At 32.3% G+C, this 14,248-nt stretch overlaps 3 protein-coding genes across 3 annotated transcripts; 2 read left to right on the forward strand and 1 right to left on the reverse strand.

Annotated features, from left to right (window-relative positions):
• The first annotated feature begins 3,775 nt into the window (after nt 1-3,775).
• On the forward strand, nt 3,776-4,210 carry LOC108850643 (heat stress transcription factor A-5-like). Its single transcript, XM_018624139.1, has one exon. The coding sequence runs from the start codon at nt 3,776-3,778 to the stop codon at nt 4,208-4,210; it is 435 nt and encodes a 144-aa protein (XP_018479641.1).
• Nucleotides 4,211-4,900: 690 nt separating this feature from the next.
• LOC108852901 (probable polygalacturonase At1g80170) lies at nt 4,901-10,302 on the reverse strand. The gene is made up of 9 exons (XM_018626378.1): nt 10,153-10,302; nt 9,921-10,058; nt 6,583-6,756; nt 6,464-6,484; nt 6,171-6,378; nt 5,999-6,080; nt 5,781-5,889; nt 5,573-5,686; nt 4,901-5,304 (listed from the first exon to the last, which is right to left on the reverse strand). Exons 1-9 carry the CDS (start codon nt 10,300-10,302, stop codon nt 5,035-5,037), a joined length of 1,266 nt encoding a protein of 421 aa, XP_018481880.1. The 3' UTR covers nt 4,901-5,034.
• Nucleotides 10,303-10,655: 353 nt separating this feature from the next.
• On the forward strand, nt 10,656-13,555 carry LOC108848780 (uncharacterized). The gene is made up of 15 exons (XM_018622215.2): nt 10,656-11,035; nt 11,126-11,185; nt 11,309-11,422; nt 11,486-11,573; nt 11,652-11,797; nt 11,869-11,970; nt 12,050-12,121; nt 12,214-12,313; nt 12,401-12,483; nt 12,564-12,641; nt 12,734-12,832; nt 12,925-12,975; nt 13,072-13,128; nt 13,240-13,281; nt 13,364-13,555. The coding sequence occupies exons 1-15, from the start codon at nt 10,790-10,792 to the stop codon at nt 13,454-13,456; spliced, it is 1,431 nt and encodes a 476-aa protein (XP_018477717.1). The 5' UTR covers nt 10,656-10,789; the 3' UTR covers nt 13,457-13,555.
• Nucleotides 13,556-14,248: the final 693 nt, after the last annotated feature.

Genomic DNA, 14,248 nt, shown 5'->3' on the forward strand with positions numbered 1-14,248 from the left:
CTTGGCTCAAAGAAGGCCTATAGATATAATAGGCATAGTCTCTAGGACTTTCCTTTGGCCTTGGACATTTTCATAAATCATAAGGAATTCTTTCTTTCCTTTGCCTATAGTTTCAATATATAGACCATTCATATGAATGTCTTTGAAACTTTGATAAATTTCACTTTTATTTATGGGGAATGTAATGCATCAGAGATTTTTCAGATGTGTGCCTTTAGGCATCATGAGGTTGGACTAGCCATGACCTTGAAAAATATCTTTTGTCTCTTAAATTAATGTGGCTTGGTCCACTATAGAGAACAAAGACAAAGTAAAATGATGTCGAAATCTAATTGGCCTTTTTAAGGCAATATGAAGTCTCGTATTCAAGTTGATCATCATTCTTATGGTCGAAATCATTCGCACCATCTAGATGGACCCAATGGGTCATAGAGTTTTATCCCTTTATGCTCTCTTGGTAGAGTTCAATAAAGTGTTTGGGAGTTCTACATCGGTTGGCCCAATGATTATTCATCCCGCATCGATGGCAAGCAGATTTGGTCGAGGCATGGATATTAAAATCGGACTTATACCCATGACTAGGTTGATAACCTTGGCCTCGGCCTCGACTATGGAGTGACTGTGGGTGATATCCACGCACACCCTTTGCCATCTTCCATGGCCTTTCATATGGCCATAGTTTGACTCTTTTCATATGGCTCTGTGGCCGTATATGCCTTAGGCAATGCCTTAAAATCCAGGAGGCCTCATCTCACTATTCCTCATGAGTAACTCATTGTTTTGCTTAGCAAGCAAGAAACAAGAGATTAAATTTGCATATGTGGAGGAACCCATTTCTCGGTATTATTGCTGAAGCAAAGCATTGGTTGTGGAATGTAGAGAATTTCTTCTCCAACATGTCAGCATATGTGATAGTCTCTCCACATAGTTTCAACTTTGAGACTATCATGAATAGAACCGAGTTATACTCATCCACAGACTTATAGTCTTGGGTCTTTAGGTCCCTCAAATCATATAGGGTCTTTGGTAATAGCACCGTACAATGGTGATCATATATGGATTTCAATTTTTATCCAAAGGTCCAGAGGATTCTCAATAGTGAGATATTGATCATTGAGACTTTCAGTAAGGTGATGGCGTATGATTAAGAAAATCGCCTTGTATCTATCTCAAAAGTGAGAAATTTAGATTCAATCACCAAGATTTAGATTTCAAGATGATTTTCAACATCTGAATATTTAACATTGCTTTCACGCATCAAGCCATAATTTATATGATTTAATTTATATGATTTAATAATAATTTAATAAGGCTTCCCCTAAATCATATAATATATTTGCTTTAAGCATTCTAGTATGACAATGATCAATTGATCACTGCATCTAGTGATCCTTTTAATTATAATTCATATTTGGATTGATTATGTATATAATTTCATATAGGATTTCCAAGCCCTTTAGAATTTTGAATAAGGATCAATCATTATTTTAAATGAGATCAAGCAATATGGATGAAAATTAATCACAATGGTCGAATGATAAATGCATGGCTCAAGAACTAATCGGATGTATGTTCTGTCCTAAGCATTGGACCGAAAATAATATGAATGTGATTCTTAATGCATGAGGATATTTGGTTTTCAAAGATCATAAAATAATAACCGATTCCTTCCCCCCTTTACCGGGTAAACCAAGACAAGAAAATTTATAATTTTCAGCAAATGTCTAAACCAAATTCAATTATATTTTCAATCAATTGGTTTCAAGGAAGGTTTATATTTTAATAAAAGCAAGCATGCTTAATTCTTAATAAAACTATATGACAAGAAGATGCATGGAAATGATCAGTTCATGATATGTGAATGATCTAACAATTTACTAATCCATGTTTGATCGGTTTAAACAGGTTTATAATTTCAATCAAAGCAAACATGCTAAGTTTAGATGAAAACCGATTTGGTCTAATTATATGCAAGCAGTGTGAATCATTTAGATGCAAGCAATATGAACCATTTTAATTTATATGGACTATTATCAGGATTGTCAAAGAAATGCAAACATAAATTCAGTCTTAGCAATATGACAATTATGCATGGTCAAGATTATGATCAAATGATATGATATGAAATCTATTCAATATGATATGAAATGATATGATATGAAATCTATTCAATATGATATGAAATCTATCAACTTATGTGATCAATATTCAATATGATATGAAATCTATTCAAGGTTGGTTCAATTATTTAGCTATCAACCTATATGATCAAATGATATCAACCTATAATTTATTTCATTTGATGTCATATTAATGCAAAACAGGATTATAGGTTATAAAATTTAAATGCCTAGTCAAATAAAATCGAAAATGCATTTATAAAAATCGAAATTGCATTTATAAAATCATATCAGTTAAAAAAAAATAAAGACAGTCAAAGATATGCAATCAATTGGTTTTAATATTTATTTTATTTTGGTTGACTGAATTAATTTTTTTTTCAGGGAGGCTGGCCGAAAATGGCACATCAAGGGATTCAAGGTTTTGATCTTTGGGTTTTTGATGGTATTGATAAACGACTTATACAACCTGCTGGAACAGCTGGTGATGCGAATAAACAATGGTTTGATTATTGGTTTCAATCCTTTAGACAAATCCGGATTTAAGGCCGGATCATATAGGAGAAAGGTAGAGCCTATTAATGGCTTGCAAACCAGGAAGGGGATTTAGGATTTCACATAACTTTTATAAGATTTCAAAAGTTCTTATAATCAAGATTCATATAGATCTTTATGTTCTTTAATAAGTTTTACAGATTTTAGAGATTCAAGATAATATTAGAATCAATATACTTATAGAACTTTTGATTCAAGATTAATATTTTGATAATAATTTTAGAACAACAGATTTTAATAAGTTTTTATAGGATTCATATAGATCCAAGATATGAACATATAGTGTTCTTATGAACATGTTCTTAGATATGTTCTTATATTTTGGATTTTGATTAAAGTTTTGATTAGTTTACCTCTTCTTAACCAGGAATCTGAATGGACCACCTTGAGCAAGATCTTGAGAGCTCACCGGAAAACTTGAATCGCCGGAGGAGCAAGGCTGAGCGCCGGAGGAGCTGGCCGGTGAAGAAGAACTCCGGTGGAGAGCACACTCGTGCTGATAACGTGTTATGAACTGTGTGAAATTGGAGAGTGAATTATGAGGAATGTTGTGTGTATTTCTCATTAGCCAACACCACATTATATAGTGGTTTGTACAATGGTTTACAAATGCTTTACAAGGAAGTAAATCTACACATTAATACTGTTGACTACATTGATGTCATACATGAAGACTTGATCAAGGTGATGATAACGAGGTTGACTGAGTCTTCTAATCTCGGACCGGTTTGTAGATGAACCGATGTAGACCGGATGTAAACCTCCTTGCACTTCTTCTTGTACTTGTTGGACTTGTCTAGTACTTGGTTAAGTATTTGGTTATGGTCCATCCACACAATGATTTATAACAAAAAAGAAAATTAGAAAAAAAGAAAAAAGGAAATTGACCATATAATGACCGTTATTTCAATCTCTATATAAAGATGAGATAGCTTTAGAGCTAATCTCATTCAATCACTCACTCGTGAAAATTTCCTTTCTTCTCTCTCTTTTTTCGTTTGATTTATCTCTGAGAGTTAGGTCTGTTGCTGCCTATTCTTCTTCGTCTTTCGGATTCACCCAAAAAAATAACATCAAATCTAGGGTTTCGATTAAGAAAGATGGTTTGCAAACTACCAGCGGGATCTTCTTCTTCGTTCTACCTCCAGTTATATCAGATTGTCGACGATCGTTCATCGGATCAGATCATCTCGTGGAGCAAAACCAACAACAACAGTTTCGTTGTTTGGGACTTGAAGAGGCTTCGCAGGGACATTCTTCTCAAATCTTCCTCTGTATTGTTGGGCAAAAACTTGCCAAAGTTTATGGCAAAGCTTCGTTCTCATGGGTTCAAAACAGTCTTCAAGGGCCCTGGAGAATTGGAGTTCTCACATGATGATTTTACAAGAGACCCTCTGATGAAGAAGATGATGGCCAAAGCCTTAGCTGAGAAGATTGAGAGGTTCGATGCTCAAATCAAAACCTTGAAGTGTAGACTCAAAGCCAAGAAAGCTTCCATCAAAGTTGAGACTCTCTTCCAAAACCTGTGTATCTGATTTGATCAACCAAGAAAAAAATCAAGAAAAGGCCTAGAATAGAGTTCGTCAAAAGTAGAGAGAATCTCTTGCAAAAGTTTAAGGATCAAAGTTTCACATCTCTTCTTGTAATGTTTTTTTTCTAAAAACAATATGATTTGTAATCTCTTGTTTTATGTATAAGAATAGTATTAACCTCTTTACTCCTAACTTCTAGTAGTCTATTGTGTCATCAATTTGCAAATTCGGATATACTTTAATAAAATCAACCTGTGATTATGTTCTGAAAGAGATGTTTCTTTACTTATTCTATATATTGCCGAGACTTTTGAGTATTTCTTGAAAAGTCTCAGGTATCCATTCTTTTCTTCCCTTCTTTCTACTTCTCCACAAGCTTCTTCTTCCCAGTTATCCATTCCATAACCTGAGGAAGAACATGACACTAGTAGCACATGGCTTTAACTGAGCTTCCACACGGTCAGATCAGCTGTTGGTTGATCAATCTTGTTAATCAGGGGTAGAATAGCGAGTTAGCTTCGAATGCTAAGTAAGAGTTAGTCACCGTTTGTGCTTGGACACCCTGAGCTGCATCAACGGCTAAGAGAGCTCCATCACGAGGTGAAGATCTCAGAGCTAAAGTTAACATAACCACTTCTTGATTTGGATTTTGAACTGAGTACTAACCAGAGGATCGATCAAGGGTACTCAAAGTAACACAAAAGCGCAACTTTTTATTATTTCTTAAGCAGATCAAAAGAAGAAGAAAAAACATGAATACTGGTGGTTCTATTCCTAACTAGTTCACCAGAAGCAAAAAAAATAAACTAAGGATGAACTTTAGACAATCAATGTCTTTCAGAATCTAAACAAGCTAGTTTAGGCTTTATTGTACCATAAGACTCTCCTCTAACATTGATGCATTCAGAAGGAGGATGTGACGATCGTTTGTGATATTTCTTTCCTTTTCCTTCGTCGTGGTCAAGAATGTTTATATCGTTCATGTATATCTCTCTGCATGGAACTGATTTGCTGCATAGGAGTTTCACAAACGGTTTCCTGACAGCTGTTCCATGTATGTGCTTGTACATTATATTCTTGATCTCCACAGCTTCTGTCTGTGAATATGATTAATTACCAAAAAGTTTCATTATTTTTGTATATAATCTCATCAAAAAACCATGAATCATTAACATATGTATAGCTCATCATATCCCAGAGTTGACATCTAACAAAAAACGAACACAAAAATATAATATAAATGCGGTAAACTAATATAAGAAAAATCATTTATATGACAAGAAAATAATCTACAAAAATATAATATAAATGCGGTAAACTAATATAAGAAAAATCATTTATATGACAAGAAAATAATCTACTTACATGGTTACTGCACTGGGAGTGAGGACAGTAAAACTGATCGATGATGATAGGTAGGGTTACAGCATGTAGCTTTATACGTTCAAACAAAATATTTTGAACTAGTCCTCTTCCTCCCTAAATAATTAAAAAAATTGGATAATAATATCGTCAAAAATAAAATAGTTCGATAAAATATTGCAACTGATATTGTTTCAATCTTTGATTTTACCTGCCATGTCTTGATTCTAACTCCATTATCTGTTTTCCTGAAGATACAGTCTCGAACGATGACGTTTTCCACTGTTTCTTTACTCCCATTTTGACCTAAGCTTCCGATGCTTGTTTAAGCAATATAAAATTTGCTATAATTAGTTATAATCTTTGGATTAAGTTTACAATAATCAAAGTTATAATTGATACATGTAAAGTTATAGAGAAGAAATATACCTTATTCCATGACCCGGACCACACGAGATTCCTGATATGTTAACGTACTTTGAGCCATCACCGATAGATATACAATCATCACCTAAAAATACCAAATTTAACATGTAACTAAGTTACTAAAGTTAGAGATCGTATTAGATAAATAAGTCTACAAAGATCAACAATGAATCACCTGTATGAATGTTACTATTGTGTACGAAGACATTCCGAGAACGTTGAATGTGAATGCCATCAGTATTGGGGCTATCACCATCGGCAGTTATGGTGAGTTGCTTAACGAAAATCCATTTAGAATCTTCCAAAGACATTTGAAAGTTTGGACTGTCTTTAACCACAATGTTACTTATATGCACATTACTCGAATGTGATATAACCATACCCTAAAAAAAACAAATCATATAAAATAGCTTGCAACAACGTATATTTGAGTTTGCAGGTTTTATTGAAACATATATAATTGCATACCCGTGGTCTTCTCTGGCATGCCTATAAATTTAAACAAATTTATGAGTTTAGATGAAGATAAAATAACGTTACTAGCTAAGAACAATAGAAAAGCTATAAAATTACAAAAATGAACTTACTTGTTTATACTTTTTGCAATTTAACGACCACCATTTTGGCCCTTGGCCATCAATCGTACCAGAACCATCGATATAAAGTCCATTAATATGAGCAAATTCGATCCACTGATGACAGTAATCTTCATTGCATTTCCATTGATATGGAGCATAAGGAGCAGTTAAGTTTCCACTGATCTACAATTATAGAATGTAACTATAATGAAAACTAGATTTCGATCCGCGCTTTCAAAACATCTGTTTATTTTCTTTTTTAAATTTCTTTTAAAATTGAAAAATAATTGGGAATGCAATATTTTACTATATTTTAATTTATTTTGTAGCAAACTTAAAATTATCATCTCTCTTTATTATTATTTTAGTAATAAATTATTATGTTTACAGAATTTGGATTGATGTCGCGAAAGGATTTAAAGTGTTATTTCTCTAATCAATAAATTTTATTATGATGAGAATTTGTTTTTGCTAAAGTTATTTTATATACAATTTTAATTTGTTAATAAACTATTATACTAAGATTTGAAAAACTATTTACGTGTTTCATTATAATATTAAGATATTTTATGAATGTTTAAAACATATTGAGGAAAAAGCAAAATCTACTAATCATGTGTTTAATGTCGGTTTATTTTTGTTAATATAAACAAAACATTTGAAATGAACCCGAATTGCACTTAGATCAAAAAAGATCTGGAAATAGAACAAATTTTAGTATCGGCTCGAATAGCCCAAAGGAAAAGATATGTCCCGACAAATGTGTAGTCTATGACCAGTAATTTAAAAAAAGAAAACAGACAGGAAAAAAAACAAGTTCTGTATCGATGTTTCTTTATCAGATGAAGATTTTTCATAGCGAAACTACAAACTGAAGCTAGAGAACTCATGATATTAACGGCCGCATAATCCTTGCGGTGGTAAAGATCAAAAGCACTGCTTGAAGAGGTGATTCGAGGGTAGCAAATAAAAAAACTACTGAGAAAAACTAAGCATATTATGGGTGTATATATAGTATTAGGTTACTCGATGGTTCCTTAGCCGGTCTTGAGATTTTGGAGGCCTGTTGTAATGTCTATGAGAAAAAAATTTCGGGGGCTTAAAAAAAAATTTAGGAGCTTATGTCTCTGTAATTTTCAAAAATTCCGGGATTTGTTGCAAATGTTTTACTACGCATGACTCAGGACCAACCATGCTGGCTTAGAGTAATGATCAAGTAAAAAAGATTTAAGGATTTATTATTAGACAATTTACATATATTTATAATATTTACGGTTCGGTTGGAATAAAATATCTTTTATTAAATCTATGATGTAAAGACGAAATATTTGTTTCTAGTTAATACGTATACTTCACTTGATAGCAAAGTTAAACACTATTATATTGCATTAAACACATAATTTTCTCCACGTGATTTATTAGAACGCTACATCGTTTGTGGTTCGAATATATAGCTTTACGTTAAGGAAGTTCACAGAATCTGTAATTTACATTATACATATATTTTTAGTCTTTTTACAATTGGAAAGCGTTCGATATAAAATTGTTTAAATAATTAGATATAAGTAAAAAATTAGCATATCATTTTAAAAAGATTTGTTAAACTAATAACAAACTAAGGAATATACCGAAGGATAGTTAAAAAGCTTTGACTGAAAGAATAAAAAGAATTATAATATATTATTTATAATAAAAAGAATTATAATATATTATTTTATATTTAATATGTAAAACAGCTCGTTACAATTCTGGAATATACCAATCCAATCAAATTTTTAAAATATCCAAGTTGATTGGCCAAAACAATTAAAATAAGAATATCATTTATTTATAATTATCATCGGCTTCTAAAAAGGAACCTATCAAAATTTTGGAATATACTATAAAATGACATTTTCTGCAAATTATTGCTGATTGTATTTTCTTGGAAAATATTAATTGGTAACTGATATAAAATTAGTTTAGGGTTTAGGTGTTGATATAAAATTAGTTTAGGGTTTATGTGTTGTATTTTGGGTTTAGGGTTTTAGGTAATGTATATTAAGGGGGTGTTATTAGATGTTGTAGTTATAAAAAGTTATATAGATATAGATTTTATGATGATTCTGGTGTTATTCAATTAATACTTTTCAACACTATGTTAAAATCTTGTGTTATTAGTTTGTGAAATTTTAATATGTAGTTAAGAGTTTATAACAAACTAGAGTTATTGGATTCATCATTTTACAAAGTTAACAAAAGTCTTGTGTTATTCAAAAAAAGAAAAGAATAAAAGACTTTTCATGATTTAAAGTTTGTTGTTATTAGTTTATTGATTTTGAATATTTTTCTTCATGAAATCTGTCTATCAGAGTATATTGCATATTGAACATGTATTCTCAAATACTTTTTGTAATTTAAAAAAAAAAATTTGTTCCAACCAAAACACGATATTGTAAAAGTACACGACGACATAAACATATAAAGGTTTCTACTCGATCACTAACACACCGTAAATATTGTAACCCAACTAAAATGCCAACTAAAGACCCAAACCTAATTATAGATGAAGCACTAGAGACTAATGGAAATTGGACACAAAGATTGATCAAAAGAGGAAAAGAAGAAGTTCCAAATTTAATTACTAGCCATGAGAAAAATGACCCACTGGTACAATACGAAAGAGAGAGAGAGAGGCAAAGGAAGAAGAAGAATCTGGAGAGGATAATAACAATCAAGAAAAATAATATTATAGATAAACTCTATAGAAGTTTACAATTATCCTCGGTTAAAACTCTAATAATCTACGAAACTCTTTAACCAACCTTTTCAAAATAATCAGGACTCTTTTTTAATTCAAAATATTATTTACTTTTAAAAATCATTAAAACTATTTTAAAATCACAAACCAATAACAGTACTAAAGGTTTAGATTCAGATTTTAGGAATTAGCACTAACAAACAGATAAAATATTATATTTCATTTAATATCTAGTATATAATATATAAAATATTAATCAAAGTTTGCTAGACAACGTGGGTTGACATTTCCCATTTCTCAGGAAAGTGGGTTTAGTTTTCTAAGACATTCAAACTTTGATAATCAAAGTGTGGGTCTATAAATAAAGTTGTTACCGAACCCAAATACTATTGATTGATTTTTTCATACTATGAATTAGGGTTTTAAGTTTACAATGTAAGTACGAACACCGGTATTATTTTGAAACAGTACTCTTTCTTCACTGTTAAATTTAAATATGCCTATAGTTATATACCAGTTAAATGTTTTGATTGATTTTCTATGTTGTTGATGTAAACTAGGTTTTATAGATCTTAAACAAATATATATGTATATAAGTGTTACATACCGAAAAAACGATTTTCTTGGATTTACAAGGACCATGAAACTCAATTGGCTGAAGAAGAAAGGTTCTTCCTTGAGGAATTTCAATGGTTGATTTAGATCCAATGAAATTGCACGCATCTTTCCATGCATCAATGAATGCCTAGAAAAAAACATTTTCACAAAAAAGTATTTATATTTTAATCTAGTTTGTAGATCTTCAATATATTTGATATAATTTATTAAAAAAGAGTAACCTTAGTATCGTCGGCATATCCATTTCCTATTGCTCCATACTCAAAAACATTGAAAATTGTACTGTTGAGATCAAAAGAAAAATGAGAAGGAATCGTTTGATAATCGTGGAAGAAAGATAAAAGATAGGTTAAAAGCATAAAAAAATCCATTTTCTTCTGTGAAACTAGAACAAGAAAAATGGAAGTATTTATAACATACTTAAACTTGAATTAGGTTTGTTACAAAATCTTCATGTAAGATTTTGTTTTTTCGTTCAAATATTATGATCTTATTTGATTATAATAAAATTTTGTTTTTCAGATTTTTATATAACAACAAAAAGGTATCCAGTTTTATTCCAGCATATAATCTAACGGTGGGAATCCGAGGTCGTGGAAACAGAAGCGGACCGGACCGCAAACAGAAGATGAAAATTGATTTTTCTTTACCTTAACCATCACCACACCGCCAAAAAAAAAACATTTATAATATTTTTTAAACGCTGTCGTTTGCAGCTTAAGAAGAAACGACGTAGTTCTGAAATCTTTATCATCGTCCTCATCATCATTGTTGCAAACTTGCAATTGAAGGGCGGCTTTAACGGGTAGTTTCTTCTGGGTTTACTCAACGCTCAAATCGACAGATTACGAGCAAGTAATGAACTTGAAATTAGCAAATCCTTTGTGGGTTCCTGTAAAAGCTTTGTTATGCAGAACAACCAACGCCACGACGAGAAGGAGTCTTTTCACTGCCTCTGCCATAAACAGTTTAGCCGACGAGGATGAGGGGGTTTTGGTAGTTGTTGGTGGCGGAGCAGCTGGAGTTTATGGAGCTATTAGGGCTAAGACTCTCTCACCTCAACTCAGAGTTTTGGTTATCGAGAAAGGGAGATTTCTTTCCAAGGTTCAGAGCCTCTTCTTGTTTCTATTAACTTAACTCATTTGGAGGCACATCTTTTTCGTTCATGTGTTTTAATGGTTTTGCAATCCGCAGGTGAAGATTTCTGGCGGTGGTCGGTGCAATGTTACAAATGGGCATTGCACAGATACGATTGTGAGTGTTGTTCACTCATAAAGTTTCAATCTTTTGTGCCTGAAAATTGCAGAATCAATGAAGCTTTCAATTTTTTGACTTGAGAGCCTTTGTTAACTTATTAATAACGACATTTGTATGTAGAGATTGGCGGAGAACTATCCTCGTGGTAATAAAGAGCTTAAAGGTTCTTTCTTTTACGCACATGGACCTGCTGATACCGTGTCATGGTTTTCTGAGCATGGAGTGCCACTAAAGGTTCCCATCAGTTTAATCTTTGCATATGTTTTTGTTATTCGACCTAACTCTAGTATCCAACAGACTGAAGAGGATGGAAGAGTGTTCCCTGTGAGCGATAATTCATCTTCTGTTGTTGATTGTCTCTTACACGAAGCAACTATTAGAGGAGGTATCATTAAAACATCTTCTTCTTCTTTATTCCTGCCTTCTCTTCATTCATATATCCACATTCAATTTCATGAACCAGTTAGGCTTGAGAGAGGAAAGTCTGTGTTAAGTGCTTCTACTCAACCCGATGGGAAGTTCCTTGTTAAAGTTGGGAAGCGAACTGCTGACGTTTCTGAATCTATCCAAGCTTCATATCTTCTTATTGCTACTGGAAGTAGCCAACAGGTTACTCGGAGAACATGAATTCTTTTTTTTTCTTAAAGCCATTTCATAAGACTTGTTTAATTATGTTTCAGGGTCACTCTTTAGCCACTCAGTTTGGTCATTCCATTGTCGATCCAGTACCGAGTTTATTCACTTTTAAGATCAATGATCCGTTACTTTCTGAGTTAGCAGGAGTAATTTTTCTCTGTTTCTATACTTTTTTAAAATGTAGCATGAGCTTAATATTTGAGATTGTTTCTTTCTCTTGCTCAGATTAGTTTCTCCAAAGTCCAAGCCAAACTGAAACTAGAGCACCCACGCTCGGATATGTCAAAGCTCGTGCAGGTGTGCATCTCTCTTCCCCTTGCTATTCCTTTATTTGCTTAACATTCTTTATCATGCGGATAGAGGTGCAAGTTTACCTGTGTTGTACCAAGGTTGGTCCAATGCTTGTGACACATTGGGGACTTAGTGGACCGGTTATTCTCCGGCTCTCTGCATGGGGTGCACGCCATCTCTTCACTTCAGAGTACAAAGGTTCGGATCTTCCATCTTCAACGAGAGAAATTTTGTTCTCTGTTAAACTCTGTGATGTTTATAAAAGTTGATATGGTTTGGTTGCAGGGCTTCTTATTGTTGACTTCATACCGGATATTAACATTGAAACTGCTAAATCTCTACTCAAACAACACAAGCTGCAGTTTTCAGTAACAACATTTCACACTTTTACTCTCTTTGTTCTCTCTTAGTCTTTGATTTGAAAAGTTTTGAGCATTGTTTGATGCAGAAGCATAAGGTATCCAATACGTTTCCTCCTCAATTTGGTCTTGTCAATAGATTCTGGAGATACATTCTAGACCGCGAGGTTCTTACCAAACCTTCTTTCGTAGCTTTTTTCCTATCGTAAAACCTGTTGATATTATGCAAGTATCCTTGACTATCTTCATGATATAACAGGGTTCTTCAAAAGACACTTTGTGGGCTTCCGTGTCAAATAATTCCTTGAGCTCTATCTCTGATCTTCTTAAACATTGTACATTTCAAGTCACTGGAAAGGTATAACATCAAATATGAAATTTACTATCATAATATTGTTACTCAATGTGGTGGTGATGATAATTCTGTGTTTTGTTATGTTGGTATAAAAGGGTCAATACAAGGATGAGTTTGTGACAGCAGGAGGAGTTCCTTTATCCGAGGTTTGCTTTTTGAAAACTTAAACTAATCCTTTGTGTTTTTTTTTGTTGGGGTTTGTACTAAACCTGATCTTTACAATGTTTTTTTGCTGTTTCTAGATTTCTTTGAAGACAATGGAGAGCAGATTGGTTCCTAATCTTTTCTTTGCAGGAGAGGTAAACATTGCTTATTTTGCTGCTATGTTTATTTATTCTTTCACATACATATATACACATGACATGACCATCATTGGCATCATATGTTTTCTTACATTTTTGTGTTTGCAGGTACTAAATGTAGATGGAGTTACAGGAGGTTTCAATTTTCAGGTTAATATGCTACCAGGACTACTAAGATGCAATCAAAATGTTAAAATGCCATATTAATTCATGCAAGTATTGTTTTATGCAGAATGCTTGGTCAGGTGGATATATTGCAGGCACCCACATCGGCAAATTAGCAAGTAATATAAGTTCTATAGAAAGAAAGTTAATAGGATTATAGTCTTCTTAAGAGAAAACGTTTTGATATTTGATTTTTCTAGTACCTATCTATGTAGGATTGTATTCATAATTATCATCAATCTCTTTCTCTTTTTCAAAAGAGTGTGTGTCTTCCGTGGCCTGCAAGCTGCAACAAAGAAAATAATTAGTCTGGTAGCTACATCAATAAGAAAAAGTAATTTAAAGAAAAAACAAAGAAAATAATTAGTCTGTATTTAGTATGAAAACAAGCTAAACATTATGTACTCTTGCACCTGCATTTAAATCATACTAGTCTTCCGTTGAAAAAAAAGATTCATAATATATTTGATAAGTTGATAACTAGAACAAGAAAAATAAATAAGGGTTTGCATGCTTGAAAAACTGAAAAGATGCTACTTGGTTAACTTATCAGTCAAATTGAGACAACTTTGGTATTATTTTGCAGCTCCAGATATTTGTTTATTTTGAGATTGTTTTCTATACTCAATATAAAAGTTGTACTAGTAATTAAACGGTAATATACAAACAAATCAATCTTTACTTGTAAAATCTAAAAATTATGTAATAGAATTTGTTTTCCATCAAATATATTTGCTTTTATTAAAAATCTAAAATAGAAAATAAACAAATGGATTAGAATCGGGAAGAAAATTTAAAATACTCTAAAATCTCTTATTTATATCTTCAACTCAATTATTTCAAAATCAACTAATTCTTGAATTCATCTGTTAAAAAAAAATCTTTTGTTTTTGGATAGATTGGTTAATAACCGGTTAGTATGAAAACCGTAGTTAACCAGTTCATCAGCAAC

This window comes from Raphanus sativus, chromosome 4 (assembly GCF_000801105.2).
Source record: "Raphanus sativus cultivar WK10039 chromosome 4, ASM80110v3, whole genome shotgun sequence".
NCBI classification, from domain to species: domain Eukaryota; kingdom Viridiplantae; phylum Streptophyta; class Magnoliopsida; order Brassicales; family Brassicaceae; genus Raphanus; species Raphanus sativus.

Bases quoted from the DNA above. Each gene is read 5' to 3' on its own strand.
- LOC108850643 (XM_018624139.1), top strand. From the start codon at position 3,776: ATGGTTTGCAAACTACCAGCGGGATCTTCTTCTTCGTTCTACCTCCAG.
- LOC108852901 (XM_018626378.1), bottom strand. From the start codon at position 10,302: ATGGATTTTTTTATGCTTTTAACCTATCTTTTATCTTTCTTCCACGAT. The intron at 6,379-6,463 runs GTATGCAATTAT...TGTTTTTTTTAG, and splicing joins CATGCCAGAGAAGACCACGG to GGTATGGTTATATCACATTC. The intron at 5,687-5,780 runs GTAAAATCAAAG...TTAATTATTTAG, and splicing joins TTAGAATCAAGACATGGCAG to GGAGGAAGAGGACTAGTTCA.
- LOC108848780 (XM_018622215.2), top strand. From the start codon at position 10,790: ATGAACTTGAAATTAGCAAATCCTTTGTGGGTTCCTGTAAAAGCTTTG. The intron at 11,036-11,125 runs GTTCAGAGCCTC...TGCAATCCGCAG, and splicing joins AAGGGAGATTTCTTTCCAAG to GTGAAGATTTCTGGCGGTGG. The intron at 11,971-12,049 runs GTAATTTTTCTC...TCTCTTGCTCAG, and splicing joins TACTTTCTGAGTTAGCAGGA to ATTAGTTTCTCCAAAGTCCA.